This window comes from Bombina bombina, chromosome 6, assembly GCF_027579735.1.
Source record: "Bombina bombina isolate aBomBom1 chromosome 6, aBomBom1.pri, whole genome shotgun sequence".
NCBI classification, from domain to species: Eukaryota; Metazoa; Chordata; class Amphibia; order Anura; family Bombinatoridae; genus Bombina; species Bombina bombina.
The window spans coordinates 343,204,539-343,221,739 of NC_069504.1; the positions used below are offsets into that span (position 1 = coordinate 343,204,539).

General features: G+C 40.2%; 1 protein-coding gene across 2 annotated transcripts in view; it reads right to left on the reverse strand.

The window, feature by feature from the left end:
- DRAM1 (DNA damage regulated autophagy modulator 1) overlaps positions 1 to 17,201 on the reverse strand; it is a 148,059-nt gene that overhangs the window by 22,618 nt on the left and 108,240 nt on the right. For both annotated transcript variants that reach the window (XM_053716980.1, XM_053716981.1), the window contains one exon: positions 2,707 to 2,884. In XM_053716980.1, the coding sequence (XP_053572955.1) occupies positions 2,707 to 2,884 (178 nt within the window). The remainder of the gene's footprint in view (positions 1 to 2,706; positions 2,885 to 17,201) is intronic.

Genomic DNA, 17,201 nt, shown 5'->3' on the forward strand with positions numbered 1-17,201 from the left:
ATAAATCTCAAAGGCCAATACATACAGATTTGTTATTTTTTATAGTACCTTTATCTGGTATTTGTTTGAATGTGTTCACTTCAGATCAATATGCTACAAACGATTCCTTTGTGAATAGCACATTTGAGCTCAAAGAAACTGCACAATGCGCAAGCGCACACATCATAAAGCACGTTATTTCTGAGTTGCTTATTAAAGGGATACTAAACCCATTTTTTTTAAGATAGAGCATGCAATTTTAAGCAACTTTCTAATTTACTCCTATTATCAATTTTTCTTTGTTCTCTTGCTATGTTTATTTAAAAAGCAGGAATTTAGCCACCAATAAACCGGCTTAACCCAGGTTCTGAACCAAAAATGGTCCGGCTCCTAAGCTTTACATTCCTGCTTTTTAAATAAAGATAGCAAGAGAACGAAGACAATTTGATAATAGGCATAAATTAGAAAGTTGCTTAAAATTGCCTGCTGTATCGGAATAATTAAAGAAAATTTGGGTTTAGTATCCCTTTAATGTGTTTATATTTGTTTTTGACTCATTTTGATAAAGTAAAAAAAACCAACATAAATACAAATAAAAGAATAAAGATTTCATTAATCTTATTACAAAAAGACCATTAAAAACATTTGAACATATACAATGAATTTTGTAATGTTATCCACATTAGCAAATTACTATATGAATTGCACAATATCATTCACAAGATATAAAAATGGTAAATGTTTTTTGTAAATGTTTTATTGTATATTTGACATACATATTTATTTGATAACATGGATACATTTGTGATATTCACTCTATTTGCATTTTTTATTTCATTTCTATAATACAGTTAATAAATCTTTATATATATATATATATATATATATATATACATACACAGGGAGTGCAGAATTATTAGGCAAGTTGTATTTTTGAGGATTAATATTATTATTGAACAACAACCATGTTCTCAATGAACCCAAAAAACTCATTAATATCAAAGCTGAATAGTTTTGGAAGTAGTTTTTAGTTTGTTTTTAGTTATAGCTATTTTAGGGGGATATCTGTGTGTGCAGGTGACTATTACTGTGCATAATTATTAGGCAACTTAACAAAAAACAAATATATACCCATTTCAATTATTTATTTTTACCAGTGAAACCAATATAACATCTCAACATTCACAAATATACATTTCTGACATTCAAAAACAAAACGAAAACAAATCAGTGACCAATATAGCCACCTTTCTTTGCAAGGACACTCAAAAGCCTGCCATCCATGGATTCTGTCAGTGTTTTGATCTGTTCACCATCATCATTGCGTGCAGCAGCAACCACAGCCTCCCAGACACTGTTCAGAGAGGTGTACTGTTTTCCCTCCTTGTAAATCTCACTTTTGATGATGGACCACAGGTTCTCAATGGGGTTCAGATCAGGTGAACAAGGAGGCCATGTCATTAGATTTTCTTCTTTTATACCCTTTCTTGCCAGCCACGCTGTGGAGTACTTGGACGCGTGTTATGGAGCATTGTCCTGCATGAAAATCATGTTTTTCTTGAAGGATGCAGACTTCTTCCTGTACCACTGCTTGAAGAAGGTGTCTTCCAGAAACTGGCAGTAGGACTGGGAGTTGAGCTTAACTCCATCCTCAACCCGAAAAGGCCCCACAAGCTCATCTTTGATGATACCAGCCCAAACCAGTACTCCACCTCCACCTTGCTGGCGTCTGAGTCAGACTGGAGCTCTCTGCCCTTTACCAATCCAGCCACGGGCCCATCCATCTGGCCCATCAAGACTCACTCTCATTTCATCAGTCCATAAAACCTTAGAAAAATCAGTCTTGAGATATTTCTTGGCCCAGTCTTGACGTTTCAGCTTGTGTGTCTTGTTCAGTGGTGGTCGTCTTTCAGCATTTCTTACCTTGGCCATGTCTCTGAGTATTGCACACCTTGTGCTTTTGGGCACTCCAGTGATGTTGCAGCTCTGAAATATGGCCAAACTGGTGGCAAGTGGCATCTTGGCAGCTGCACGCTTGACTTTTCTCAGTTCATGGGCAGTTATTTTGCGCCTTGGTTTTTCCACACGCTTCTTGTGACCCTGTTGACTATTTTGAATGAAACGCTTGATTGTTCGATGATCACGCTTCAGAAGCTTTGCAATTTTAAGAGTGCTGCATCCCTCTGCAAGATATCTCACTATTTTTGACTTTTCTGAGCCTGTCAAGTCCTTCTTTTGACCCATTTTGCCAAAGGAAAGGAAGTTGATGTAGGGTGTTGATGTCATTAGACCACACCCCTTCTCATTACAGAGATGCACATCACCTAATATGCTTAATTGGTAGTAGGCTTTCGAGCCTATACAACTTGGAGTAAGACAACATGCATAAAGAGGATGATGTGGTCAAAATACTCATTTGCCTAATAATTCTGCACTCCCTGTATATATATATTTAAAATGGTAATTTTTTATATATAATTGTTTTTGTTTGTTGCCTTTTTCCCCCTTTTTTAATAATGACGAAAATCGATTTTATATAATTTAGTTTTACTTTTTTCTGGTGCAGTGCTTTTTCTTTTAGAATTGTACATATTTAAAAGAAAAAAATCTTCATAAAATATTTTTTACAAAGTCAAATTATCTGAAGAAAAACATAGAACTATATTCATATTAAAAAGATGTATTAGTAAATAGAACATTTGTATTTATCAGTCTTGAAAAGGATACTGGGAAGAACAGCAATCGCTGATATCACGGAAATAGAGATTCTTACACAACACATGCGCATACTGTTCCACTGTGTACGGCACATATAGGATATTACAGACTGTAAAACAATATATACAACACCACCAATAAATGTTATGAGAGCTCCCACATCATGGACGATTGGAATTAGCTTCTCCTGAAAAACAAAATAAATTCTCAGTGGATGATTATTCATTATTTGTGTTACCAGTTTATTTAAATAGACATTGTATTCAAATATGTTCTATCAGGATATGGAAGGAAAATAATTAGATATGCTATAAAAAGGTTAAAGGGACAGTAAAGTTGGTTTAGAGGGAACATGCAATTTAACAAAACTTTCCAGTTTACTTATATTCTCAAAGTTGCTTTGTTCTCTTGGTAGCCTTTGTTGAAGAGTAAACTAGGTATGCTCATAGAAACAAGCATGTGTCTTTAGCACTCTATGACAAGTGTGTTTGCAACGTTATTATTAGCATTAACATACACTGTCGCAAACACTACTACCAGAGGCCTAGTTTCCATTGCTGTTGTTAACGGTATAAATCAGTGGTAACGTAAAACATCTCCAAAGACTTTAATGGAGATATTTGTTGTTACCACCAGTTTACGCGGTTTACAACAACAATGGAAATTATAGACAGGTAAACGTGCACATACCTGAGGTCTTATGAGCTGACCTAGTTTACTCTAGAAACAACGTATACCTCAAGAATGAATTAAGCTTAATAATAGAAGTAATTTGTTAACGTTTTATAAAACTGCATACTCTGACTGAATCATGAAAGCTTATTTTTCACTATACTTTCCCTTTAAAGGGACATAAAACCCAAAAATTTTCTTTTATTATTCAGACATAGCTCACCATTTTAAACAATTTTCCAGGTTACTTCTATTATTTAATTTGCTTTGTTTTCTTGGTATCCTTTGTTGTAAAAGCATAGCTGGGTAGGCTCAGGAGGTGGGAGCTAGCTGCTGATTGGTGGCTGCACATATATACCGCTTATTATTGGCTTACCAATGTGCTCAGTTAGCTCTTAGTAGTGCATTGCTCCTCCTTCAATAAAAGAGACCAAGAGAATAAAGCAAAAATTATAATAGAAGTAAATTGGAAAGTTGTTTAAAAACAAATGTTCCATCGGAATCATGAAATAACAAGTTGGGTTTCATTTTCTGTGAAATAAATAAATAAAATAACATTAGGAGAATGTTGGAAAAGACTTAAAGGGATATGAAACTCCAATTTTTATTTCAGATTCAGCATGAGATTTTAACCCCTTAATGACCAGCGCCGTACCCTGTACGACGCTGATCGTTAACCCTTTTGGACCATTGTTGTACCCTGTACTACGCTGCTGTCCTGGGCCTCTCTCTGCCGTAATCTCACTAAAAGTAGCGAGATCGCACTATTTCTGCATGTCCCACGAGTGCAGAAATAGACGGGCAGAGTTACTGATGCAGAGAGGGCCACTCTGTGCTGACAGCTGTGGTGCCGATCGTTGGTGGTGTGGGAGGGTTAGGAGGGAGGCGGGCGGGTGGGTGGCCCATCGCTGGAGGGGGCTGGGAGCAGGTGGGACTGCTACGCTACAGAAACAAAATGATTAGAGTGGTCAGGACAGTAGCAGTGAGTGGGAAGGAGGGAGAAGGGGCTCCTATAGTGGAAAGGGTATTAGAGGGTGGGGATATGATCTGGGATAGGGAGGGGGAGGGTAATAAGGGGGCACAGCTACACTACAGAAAAAAATGTTTTTGTTTTTTTAATACAAAATAAATAAAAAATTATAGCAAACTGGGTACTGTCAGCCTTATATTTTCATACTGACAGACTTTCTGCCAGTACTTAAGATGGGGAGATCATTGGGGGGTGGGGGAGGGAAGAGAGATGTTTGAGAGGAATCGGTAGGGATCAGGGTGTGGGAAGTGTCAGGTGGGAGGGTAATCTCTACACTAAAGTTAAAATTAACCTTAAAAGCTAACTGATTAACCCATTCACTGCTGGGAATAATAAAAGTGTGTTGCTCAGCTGCAATTAGCAGCCTTCTAATTACCAAAAAGCAATGGCAAACCCATATGTCTGCTATTTCTGAACAAAGGGGATTCCAGAGAAGCTTTTACAACCATTTGTGCCATGATTGCACAAGCTGTTTATAAGTAATTCCAGTGAGAAACCTAAAGTTTGTGAACAAGTGAACAATTTTTTTTTTATTTGATCGCATTTGCCGGTGAAATGGTGGCATGAAATGTACCAAAATGGGCCTAGATCAATACTTTGGGCTGTCTACTAAAAAAATATATAGTTTTGATAGGTAAATATTAAAAAAAATGCTCTATTTCTGTTTAAATGTAGTGATGGCAAAAATGTGAAAAATCCTGTGGTCTTTTGGGGAAGTTTTAGTCTGAAATGCCCGGTCCTTAAGGGGTTAAACAACTTTCTAGTTTACTTCTATTTTAAATTTTCCTCGTTCTCTTGGCATCTTTTGTTGAAAAGCAGGGGCACATGTTTAGGAGCCGGCCCATTTCGGGAGTACTATATGGCAGCAGCTTTGCAAGAATGTTACCCATTTACAAAAGCACTAAATGGCAGCATTATTTCCTGTCATGTAGTTCTCCAGACACCTAGCTAGGTATCTCTTCAACACAGAATATAATGAGCAAATTTGATAATAGAAGTAAATTGGAAACTTTTTTTTAAAACTGGTGTGCTCTGTCTAAATCACAAAAGAAAATTGTTGGGTTTTATATCCCTGTAAAAAACAAAAATGTTTAGTTTGCAAAATCAAGCAATATATTATATAAACTTCATATTAAACATGATGCAGGTGATGTTGAAAAATAAAGTGTCTAATATACAAATCATTAAATGCAAGTCATGTATTTCCAAATACTTAAAGCTATGTATTACAGTAAGAACAACCAATTGAGCAATCCAGGAAAATAGAGCTGTAAAATGTTTCATACAAAAACAAAGCATGTGGTTATTATTATAATGCAAACAATCAATATAATACAAAATATATATCATTATTGCCAGAAAAAATAAAAACAATAACTAAAAAGGCAAAAATATTCTGTAATAAGGGAAATTATAATTACATAATGGAGTCATTCAATTGTATTTTTCTTAGCTGAAAATATTTCTTTTACTTGTAGATGATAGAAAGAATTGCATCACCTTATAAGTAGTGATGTTGTGAATAGTTCGCCGGCAAATAGTTCCCGGCGAATATAGCATGTTCGCGTTTGCCGCGGCGGGCGAACATATGCGATGTTCGATCCGCCCCCTATTCGTCATCATTGAGTAAACTTTGACCCTGTATGTCACAGTCTGCAGACACATTCCAGCCAATCAACAGCAGACCCTCCCTCCCAGACCCTCCCAGCTCCTGGACAGCAGCCATTTTAGATTCATTCGGAAGCTGCATTGTTAGTGAGAGGAGGGACAGTGTAGCTGCTGGTGATTTAATAGGGAAATCGATAGCTAGGCTAGTGTATTCAGTGTCCACTACAGTCCTGAAGGAATCATCTGATCTCTGCTGTAAGGACAGCACCCCAAAAAGCCCTTTTTAGGGCTAGAACATCATTTTATTTTTTTATTTTTTTCCTGTGTAATCTAATTACAGTTGCCTGCCTGCCTGCCTGCCTGCCAAGCCACTTGCCCAGTGCCACCACTCATATCTGGTGTAACAGTAGTGTAAATGTAAAAAAAACAAAACGTTTTGACTGTGAAACATCAGTCTGCTTGTGTAATCTAATTGCAGTTGCCTGACTGCCAGCGTGTGTGCCAGGCCCACTTGCCCAGTGCCACCACTCATATCTGCTGTAACAGAAGTGTGAATTTAAAAAAAAAAACTTTTTTGACTGTGAAACATCAGTCTGCTAGTGTAATCTAATTGCAGTTGCCTGCCTGCCAGCATGTGTGCCAGGCCCACTTGCCCAGTGCCACCACTCATATCTGGTGTAACAGTAGTGTAAATTAAAAAAAAAAAAAAAACTTTTTTGACTGTGAAACATCAGTCTGCTAGTGTAATCTAATTGCAGTTGCCTGCCTGCCAGCGTGTGTGCCAGGCTCACAGCGTATACTGTGCCCACTTGCCCAGTGGACCCACTCATATCTTGTGTAACAGTAGTGTAAATTTAAAAAAAAAAACTTTTTTGACTGTGAAACATCAGTCTGCTTGTGTAATCTAATTGCAGTTGCCTGCCTGCCAGCGTGTGTGCCAGGCTCACAGCATATACTGTGCCCACTTGCCCAGTGCCACCACTCATATCTTGTTTAGTAGTAGTGTAAGTGTACATTTAAAAAAATAAAAACTTTTTGGACTGTAAAACATCAGTCTGCTTTTTTGTGTCAGGCTCACAGTGTATACTGTGCCCACTTGCCCAGTGCCACCACTCATATCTTGTTTAATAGTAGAGTAAGTGTACATTTAAAAAAATAAAAACTTTTTGGACTGTGAAACATCAGTCTTCTTTTTTGTGTCAGGCTCACAGCGTACACTGTGCCCACTTGCCCAGTGCCACCACTCATATCTTGTTTAATAGTAGTGTAAGTGTACATTTAAAAAAATAAAAACTTTTTGGACTGTGAAACATCAGTCTGCTTTTTTGTGTCAGGCTCACAGCGTATACTGTGGCCACTTGCCCAGTGCCACCACTCATATCTTGTTTAATAGTAGTGTAAGTGTACATTTAAAAAAATAAAAACTTTTTGGACTGTGAAACATCAGTCTGCTTTTTTGTGTCAGGCTCACAGCATATACTGTGCCCACTTGCCCAGTGCCACCACTCATATCTTGTTTAATAGTAGTGTAAGTGTACATTTAAAAACAAAAAAAAATTTTTGGACTGTGAAACATCAGTCTGCTTTTTTGTGTCAGACTCACAGCGTATACTGTGCCCAGTGCCACCACTCATATCTTATTTAATAGTAGTGTAAGTGTACATTTAAAAACAAAAAAAACTTTTTGGACTGTGAAACATCAGTCTGCTTTTTTGTGTCAGGCTCACAGCGTATACTGTGCCCACTTGCCCAGTGCCACCACTCATATCTTGTTTAATAGTAGTGTAAGTGTACATTTAAAAAAAAATGACAGGCAGAGGCAGGCCACCCCACAGGTGCCGTCGTGGTCGTGGTGCTGTGATTCCCTTTGGCCCTAGAATAATGCCCAGTGTTCAGAGGCCACGTCCCATGAACTCGAAAATTTCTGAGGAAATAGTTGACTTTTTAACACAGGACACCCAATCTTCTATAGCTTCCGTTCCAAACTTTGACTCACCATCCTCCTCCAGCTTATCTTCGGGCACCTCTCAAGTTACCACTCGCCCGCCTGCCGCCACCACCAACACTAGCACCACAGCCGCTTCACTTGATCTGTCAGAGGAGTTTTTTACACATCAGTTGGAAGAAATGAGTGATGCGCAACCATCATTGACAGAGGATGTAGATAACAGTGATATGTCTCAGTCAGGCAGCATTACAGACATGGACGTACGGTGTGATGATGATGATGATGTTGTACCCGCCTGCTTCCTTTGTTGATTTGTCAGATACAAGTGAAGCGGTTGATGATGACGATGCGTCCGTGGGTGCCCGCTAGAAGAGAAGAAGAACAGGGGGAAAGTTCAGATTGGGAGACAGGGAGGAGGAGGAGATGAGTTGGAAGCAGGGGGAGGTCGTCGCAAGGAGCTAGTGGCAAAGTCAGACAGCATGCATCGGCACCCGGGGTCAGCCAGACAGCACGCCAATCAACGCATGCTGTTGCCACCACCAGAATGCCGTCATCGCAGAGCTCAGCAGTGTGGCATTTTTTTAAACTGAGTCGTGGGAAGTCTAACACCCACCTAGGTACAACTGCTTTGCGAAGGCACATGATCGCACATCACAAACGCCTATGGGATCAACACATGAGTAGAAGCAGCACACAAACTCAAAGCCACCATCCTCCTCCTGGTCCAGCATCTTCAGCCACGTCAACCACTGCTGTCCTCCTTGCCCCCTCTCAACCATCCACCACTCCGTCTCTCTTCCGGAGCAGTTCCTGCTCATCTGCCCACAGTCAGGTGTCTATCAAGGACATGTTTGAGCGTAAGAAGCCAATGTCACAAAGTCACCCCCTTGCCCGGTGTCTGACAGCTGGCTTGTCTGAACTCTTAGCCCACCAGCTTTTACCATACAAGCTGGTGGAGTCTGAGGCGTTCAAAAAATTTGTAGCTATTGGGACACCGCAGTGGAAGGTACCCGGCCGAAATTTCTTTTCACAAAAGGCAATCCCCAACCTGTTCTCGATTGTGCGAAAGGAAGTAATGGCATGTCTGGCACACAGTGTTGGGGCAAGGGTCCATATGACCACTGATAGCTGGTCTGCAAAGCATGGTCAGGGCAGGTATATCACCTACACTGCGCATTGGGTAAACCTGCTGACGGCTGCCAAGCATGGAATGCGTGGCTCTGCAGAGGAGGAGTTGGTGACACCGCCACGACTTGCAGGCAGGCCTGCTGCCACCTCCTCTACTCCTCCTACTCCATCTTCCATAACCTCCTCGGCTGAGTCCTCTTGTGCTGCAGCGTCTTGCTCCACATCAACGGCACTCCCCCAGCTCCCCAGGTACTATTCCACATCCCGGATACGGCAGTGTCACGCCGTCTTGGGGTTTACTTGCCTGAAAGCAGAGATTCACACCGGACCAGCACTCCTGTCCGCCCTGAACGCACAGGGGGATCAATGGCTGACTCCGCACCAACTGGAGATCGGCAAAGTGGTTTCTGACAACGGAAGTAATTTGGTGGCGGCATTCAAATTGGACAAGTTGACACATGTGCCGTGCATGGCACATGTGTGTAATCTGATCGTACAACACTTTGTGCATAAGTACCCAGGCTTACAGGTCGTCCTGATGCAGACCAGGAAGGTGTGTGGCCATTTCAGGCATTCCTACACGGCCATGGCGCACTTTTCCGATATCCAGCAACGAAACAACATGCCAGTGAGGCGCTTGATTTGCGACAGCCCGACATGTTGGAATTCAACACTCCTAATGTTCGACCGCCTGCTCCAACAAGAAAAAGCCGTTAATGAGTATTTGTATGACCGGGGTGCTAGGACAGCCTTTCGAGGAGGTGGAAGACCGAACACAGCAGGCGTCCCAGGGGGCTTGTTGTCACCTTTCGGGGACCCTTGGTGTTGTACGTGGCTGGGTGGAGGAAGAGACCTTCAATTACATCAGTGAGGACAAGGAACGGGACATGGCTAGCTTGGTATCCAACCTTGTGCAAATGGGGAGTTTGCGGTTGTGCAAATGGACTGTTTGCGGTGCATTAAACGGGGAGTTTGGTCTGTCACTGTGAAGCGGGCATAACCCTTACACTACCTGATCGATACAAAATCATACCTGATGTTTTAAAGCACGTTATTCCAAACAATTTAGGAATGTTAGGTGATTTATGCCCTTTATGGATTAAAACCAGACTCTGCATCAACTATGTCATTTTACGTGGGAGTTTTGCCATGGATCCCCCTCCGGCATGCCACAGTCCAGGTGTTAGTACCCTTGAAACAACTTTTCCATCACTATTGTGGCCAGAAAGAGTCCCTGTGGGTTTTAAAATTCACCTGCCTATTGAAGTCAATGGCGGTTCGCCGTTCGCGAACTTCTGCGGACGTTTGCGTTTGCCGTTCGCAAATGGAAAATTTTAAGTTCGCAACATCACTACTTATAAGTGTGTGTACAGATCTTGTGACAAAAGTCTGAACTTTAAATGAGTAGTTGATTTTTTTTTTTCTGACAAATTTCAAAGTTATGTCTATTTCCACTCCTCCTGTATCGTGACAACCATCAGCCAACCACAATTGCATCTACGTATATCTTCTGTAGATAACAAGGAAAGGAAAGAGCCTCCGTATGTGTGAATCAATCACCCACTAGGTATAAGCACAAAGAAGATTCAGGGTACTCACATGATGTAAAGGCACCCAATTGTGCCAGCAGAGGCAGGCTGGTTTTCAACAGCAGACCAGCTAGCTGAACCAAGGCAAACACTGGATACACAGGTATGGTGATTCCCAGAGAGATGTGTATCCAGTCTGTGTATTCCTATTTAAAACTAAATACTTACCTGTAAAATGAAACCTAAGCTAGCTACAATATAACTAATAGTTACATTGTAGCTAGCTTAGGTTTTATTTTTATTTCACAGGCAAGTTTGTATTTATTTTAACTAGGTAGACTAGTTACTAAATAGTTATTAACTATTTACTAGCTATCTAGCTAAAATAAATACAAATTTACCTGTAAAATAAAACCTAACCTGAGTTACACTAACACCTAACCTTACACTACAATTAAATAAATTACATTAAGTAAATACAATTAACTAAATTACAATAAAAAACAAACGCTAAATTACACAAAATAAAAAAGAAATGGTCAAATATTTAAGCTAATTACACCTAATCTAATAGCCCTATCAAAATAAAAAAGCCCCCCCCCCCCAAATAAAAGACTCCTAGCCTACAATAAACTACCAATGGCCCTTAAAAGGGCCTTTTTCGGGGCATTGCCCCAAAGAAATCCATTCTTTTACCTGTAAAAAAAATAATACAAACAACCCCCAACAGTAAAACCCACCACCCACACAACCAAACCCCCCAAATAAAATCCTATCTAAAAAAACCTAAGCTCCCCATTGCCCTGAAAAGGGCATTTGTATGGGCATTGCCCTTAAAAGGGCATTTAGCTCTTTTTCTGCACAAACCCTAAGCTAAAAATAAAACCCACCCAATAAACCCTTAAAAAACCTAACACTAACCCCCGAAGATCCACTTACAGTTTTTGAAGACCGGACATCCATCCTCAACGAAGCCGGGAGAAGTCTTCATCCAAGTGGCAAGAAGTCCTCAATGAAGCCAGGAGAAGTCTTCATCCAAGCGGCAAGAAGTGGTCCTCCAGACAGGCAGAAATCTTCATCCAGACGGCATCTTCTGTCTTCATCCTTCCGACACGTAGCGGCTCCATCTTCAAGACATCCGGCGTGGAGCATCCTCTTCTTTCCACGGCTCTTCAAGAATGAATTCTCCTTTCAATGACGTCATCCAAGATGGCGTCCCTTGAATTTCCCATTGGTTGATAGAATTCTATCAGTCAATCGGAATTAAAGGTGAAAAAATCCTCACATTCTATTGGCTATTCCAATCAGCCAATAGTCTTCGATGAACTTCTTGCCGCTTGGATGAAGACTTCTCCCGGATTCGTTGAGGACTTCTTGCCGCTTGGATGAAGACTTCTCCCGGCTTCGTTGAGGATGGATGTCTGGTCTTCAAATACTGTAAGTGGATCTTCGGGAGTTAGTGTTAGGTTTTTCAAGGGTTTTTTGGGTGGGTTTTATTTTTAGCTTAGGGTTTGAGCAGAAAAAGAGCTAAACGCCCTTTTAAGGGCAATGCGCATACAAATGCCCTTTTCAGGGCAATGGGGAGCTTAGGTTTTTTAGATAGGATTTTATTTGGGGGCTTTGGTTGTGTAGGTGGTGGGTTTTACTGTTTGTGGGTTGTTTGTATTATTTTTTTACAGGTAAAAGAGCCAATTTCTTTGGGGCAATGCCCCGCAAAAGGCCGTTTTAAGGGCCATTGGTAGTTTATTGTAGGGTAGGGTTTTTTTTTATTTTGGGGGGCTTTTTTATTTTGATAGGGCTATTAGATTAGGTGTAATTAGTTTAAATATTTTTTTTTTTTAAAAAACATACTTTTTATTGAGGTTTTTGGCTTGAACAATAAACAGCAAACAACATACATCATATGTCCTTAAACAATAAAAGCAATTGTAACAAGGTCTTACAATCCAGTTAGTTGAAATGTTATACATGCATATTTTCTCAGATAATCAAGATACCTGAGACCCCAGCAAAAGGAATAGTGTAGTTAGAATACAGCATTAAGCGAAGGGTTAAGTGAATTAACTCATAGAGTGAGAGCTCAGGATATACTCTAGTAAGAAAAAAAAGTGAAAAAACACAAGTACTTCAAAAACATAACTTTGACTGTAACATTCATAACATGTCACCAAATAATCAAGTATCTTCAACATTAGATATGTAAAAGGACATAATAGTAAGAAACCTCATTTAAAATGGGATTATATAGTCTCCTATACGGGGCCAGAGCATTTGTGCACCCCAGAGTATAAATGGAATAACAGGGTAAAAGGGAGGGTCTTAAATAGTGTATGTAATCACTCTTAGGCTACTTATAGGAGTCGTGTATCCGCTGCTAAAGTAAATAACAAAGGGAGTATATGACTTACACTCAAGAGTTAATTAAAAGGGGACCCCTACTGTCTTCCATCCAGAAAGGGAGCAGGAGAACTCCTATACTCCAGTACCAATAAGTAGATGTACTGTGTACTTAAGGTCCACAGGGCATGTAGTAAATGATGTACTTATCGTAAATTAGGAATAAATTATCCATATAAGGTTTGTAGTTATACAGGGAGTAGAGGAGGGCGATATGTATATTTAGGAGATAGTGGGATAGTGAAAGCTAAAATTTCTAAGAGCAGCAGTTACTTATATAAGAGAAAAGAAAATGAAAGCACTATTAGTATATCTGTCCCTCAGGGTGGGGTCATCAGGGAGTGGAGTAAAGGAATGTCGGAGACGAATTGGAAAGATAGAAGAAAAGAAAGAAAACAGCAGTCAAGAGCCGCTCAGATGAGAAAAGTTAGATACAGCCTGATTCTATATGATGTTTAAATAGTGCTGGAGGAGTGTAGTAAGTAGTGATACAGTGGAGTTTCTGTTTATATAGATACATTATCTGAAAGGGAATGTGATGTAAGCTAGATGGCTAACTAATTATGCCTTAACAAGAGGGAGGACTGTGGATTTATGAGATCTGGCCACTTTAAGTCACCTGACAGTTTGGATGTCTACATCAGAATACTCTATGGTGTAGGTGAGCACAATTAAGGGCTCTAGTTTCCGCTATTTTAAAGGGCTGCACAATGTAATAAATAAATCCCATATGTTGGAGGGTAAGAGATGGACTACAGTTCACAATTGTGAGGAGGCTCATTATGTCAGGGGCTATAATAATAGTTCAAAGTGTCAGGGACAATAATAAACCTCTCAGGTTTCTATGTGGTATGGCATGGGAGTATGGGGGGCTACACCTTCCAGCTGGTCTTGCTGACCACTTTACTGGTCCAGTGTGACTGGGGATAGGTGTACCTCTAATGAAAGTGGTTATGGTAAGGCTGATAAACTTGTGAGGTTTTGTTGGCCTGAAATACATGATAAATCTGGCTGGTGTATCCACATGTCCTGTTATTAGTGATAAACTAATAAAGTTTATAAGTAGTGCTACAGACAGGCTACTTCGCTAAAGGAATAATAGAGTTTAAAGGCATACAAAAGGTCAGACAGATTAAGCAGATTCACTGAATAACTAAACCAGTAGAGGAGGTATTGTTAGGAAGTAGGTGAAATATAGTCCAAGTCCCGTTACTGAAATTCAGCCCATAGAACAATGTTATAAGTTGTAAACTGCACCACAACATCAACTCCCAATATATCTAAAACTATCAATTATTTGGATGTAACTTAAAGCACAAAATATTTGAACAAGCGTATGCTGGGGCTTAGTGTCAAATACACTGAATCGTAGGAAAATCTTCTTTACCCGACTCCCGACCTACAGTCTGCCTGTAAGTAACAATACATATCTGGGTCCCTTGGCATGATGGGATCGGAACTAAACTGCCACAGTTCATGTAGTGTCCCCACATCATTAAGGAGCAACATCTGGAGCATCCAAACTCTGCCCTCCGATGCCAAGAGTCTCTTATGTGGGATATAAAGAATTCTCCGTACTCACCCATGGGAACCAGCCGCTTCTCTGCAGGGCTTGCTCAAGGAGAAGTAAACAAACTTCGGTTCAGCCCGGAGATTTCGGTTAGGGGGAGCAGAGGATCGAGTTGCCTCCCGGTAAACGGAGTTGAACTTCTCTGTTGTCGGTCATCCGTAGTGAAGATTGGTGAGTCATCGGCTGAAGATAGGATGCGTTCATCATCGGATATCTTAGCTGTAGGGGAGATAGCAACCTCTCCGTGTTTCTCCGCCCTGAGCAATAAGGGGTGCTGCGTGCCAGGCAAGTCATCAGTCGGTTCCACAGATTCAGCGTTATGTACTATGGGTAGGCAGACGCCATCTTGTAAGCACGCATGTTCATGAGGGTCCAGAGGATCATTGAGCCTTCTTTCAGCTTTACGCCCCAGTTCCTCCAATATGGCAGTTACAAGTAAGTAAAACTCCTCCATCATATAGCTTTAGTATCACGGCTGTAACCCGGCAGATAGCAGGCCGGGGGGGGGGGGGGGAAGCTGATGGTAAAACGGACTAGGCCATTAAAGTCAGACCCTATCTCCTAGGGCTCAGTTTATTGCTTGAACTGTAAAGTCTTAAACAAAATCCATTCTTCAGTTGATGTGTGAAGATTTTTTTGTAAAATGAGCTAGTATAGCTGAGATAATCGTTGAGTTGTGGAGATTATCATGAGAGCTTCTGTAGCAAGCGTCCGACCATGGATGTGGCTTAGACACACCCCCTAATTAGTTTAAATATTTGATAATTTCTTTTTTATTTTGTGTAATTTAGTGTTTTGTTTTGTTTTTGTAATTTAGTTCATTGTATTTAATTAATGTAATGTATTTAATTGTAGTGTAAGGTTAGGTGTTAGTATAACTCATGTTAGGTTTTATTTTAAAGGTAAATTTGTATTTATTTTATCTAGGTAGCTAGTAAATAGTTAATAACTATTTAGTAACTTGTCTACCTAGTTAAAATAAATACAAACTTGCCTGTGAAATAAAAATAAAACCTAAGCTAGCTACAATGTAACTATTAGTTATATTGTAGCTAGCTTAGGTTTTATTTTACAGGTAAGTATTTAGTTTTAAATAGGAATTATTTAGTTAATGATAGAAATTTTTATTTAGATTGATTTTAATTATATTAAAGTTAGTGGTGGTTAGGGTTAGGGTTAGACTTAGGGTCAGGTTTAGGGGTTAATAACTTTAGTATAGTGGCGGCGACGTTGGGGGCAGCAGATTAGGGGTTAATAAGTGTAATGTAGGTGGCGGCGATGTTAGGGGCGGCAGATATGGGGTTAATAAGTGTAGGTAGGTGGCGGTGACATTGGTGGCAGTAGATTAGGGGTTAATAATGTAGGTAGGTGGCGGCGGTGTCGGGGGCAGCAGATTAGGGGTTAATAAGTGTAATGTAGGTGTTGGCGATGTCGGGGGCAGCAAATTAGGGGTGTTTAGACTCGGGGTTTGTGTTAGGTGTAAACATAACTTTTGTTTCCCCATAGGAATCAATGGGGCTGCATTACGGAGCTTTACACTCCTTTATTGCAGGTGTTAGGCTTTTTTTTTAGCTGGCTCTCTCCATTGATGTCTATGGGGAAATTGTGCACGAGCACGTAAAACCAGCTCAAAGCAGCGCTGGTATTTGAGTTTGGTATGAAGCTCAATTTTGCTCAACACTGCAATATTGCCTCCTAACGCCGGGTTTATGAAAACCTGTAATAGCATCACTATAGGGAGGTGAGCGGTGGAAATAACTTGCAAGTTAGCACCGAGCTGCTCTTGCCGCAAAACTCATATGCCTTTACTACCCATTCCCCAGCTTTGCACAGCCAACATTGATATATTAATATACTTTATAACATTTAAACTTCTACATGTCTGCCTGTTTCTAAGCCACTATAGACAGCAACTTAATCACATGCTTTAATTTTTTCACAGTAGCAGACTGCTAGTTCATGTGAGCCATATAGATTACATTATCTGGGTTCTGCACAACACAGATAAAATGCAAGTCAATAGATAATAAATAAGTCATGTGATCAGGTGGCTTTCAAAAGGCTTAGATACAAGGTAATCACAGAGATAAATTTCTTTCCTAAGATATGGTGCATGCACAGAATCATCAATAACTAGTGGGAATATCACTCCCCAGTCATTCTCTTTGCCTGCGGTGCAAGTGGAGGTGAAGTTTTGGTGTCTGATCTACAATCAAGATTTTTTTATTTTAAAAGCAGAGTAGGTTTGCTCTGATATTTCTAAAGGGTCTAGCCTTAGCCCATGTCAGTCTTTTCAGTAGGGCAGTTGTGGCTTTTGAGCAATTGGGAACTAGTGGGGTACAATCCTCACTGCGTTTTCCCAAAACATTTTGCTGCCCTATTTAGATAGCCTGAGTAAGTTTACTCAGTCTTTCTGTATTTCTACAGGTCCATGTGAGGGATGGCATCCTTTCAAATAGGTGAGCTGTCCTACTGCCAGACAGATAAATGTTAAGGTAAGTGCCAGTTTTATTTTTCTATGTAAGCAGGGAAAAAGTTGGCACTTATTCAGCTGAAACACTGTCAGGGTGCAGGTTTTTATGGCAGTTTTTGCAGGCACTGTTAGTGTGAGGAGTTATTTAT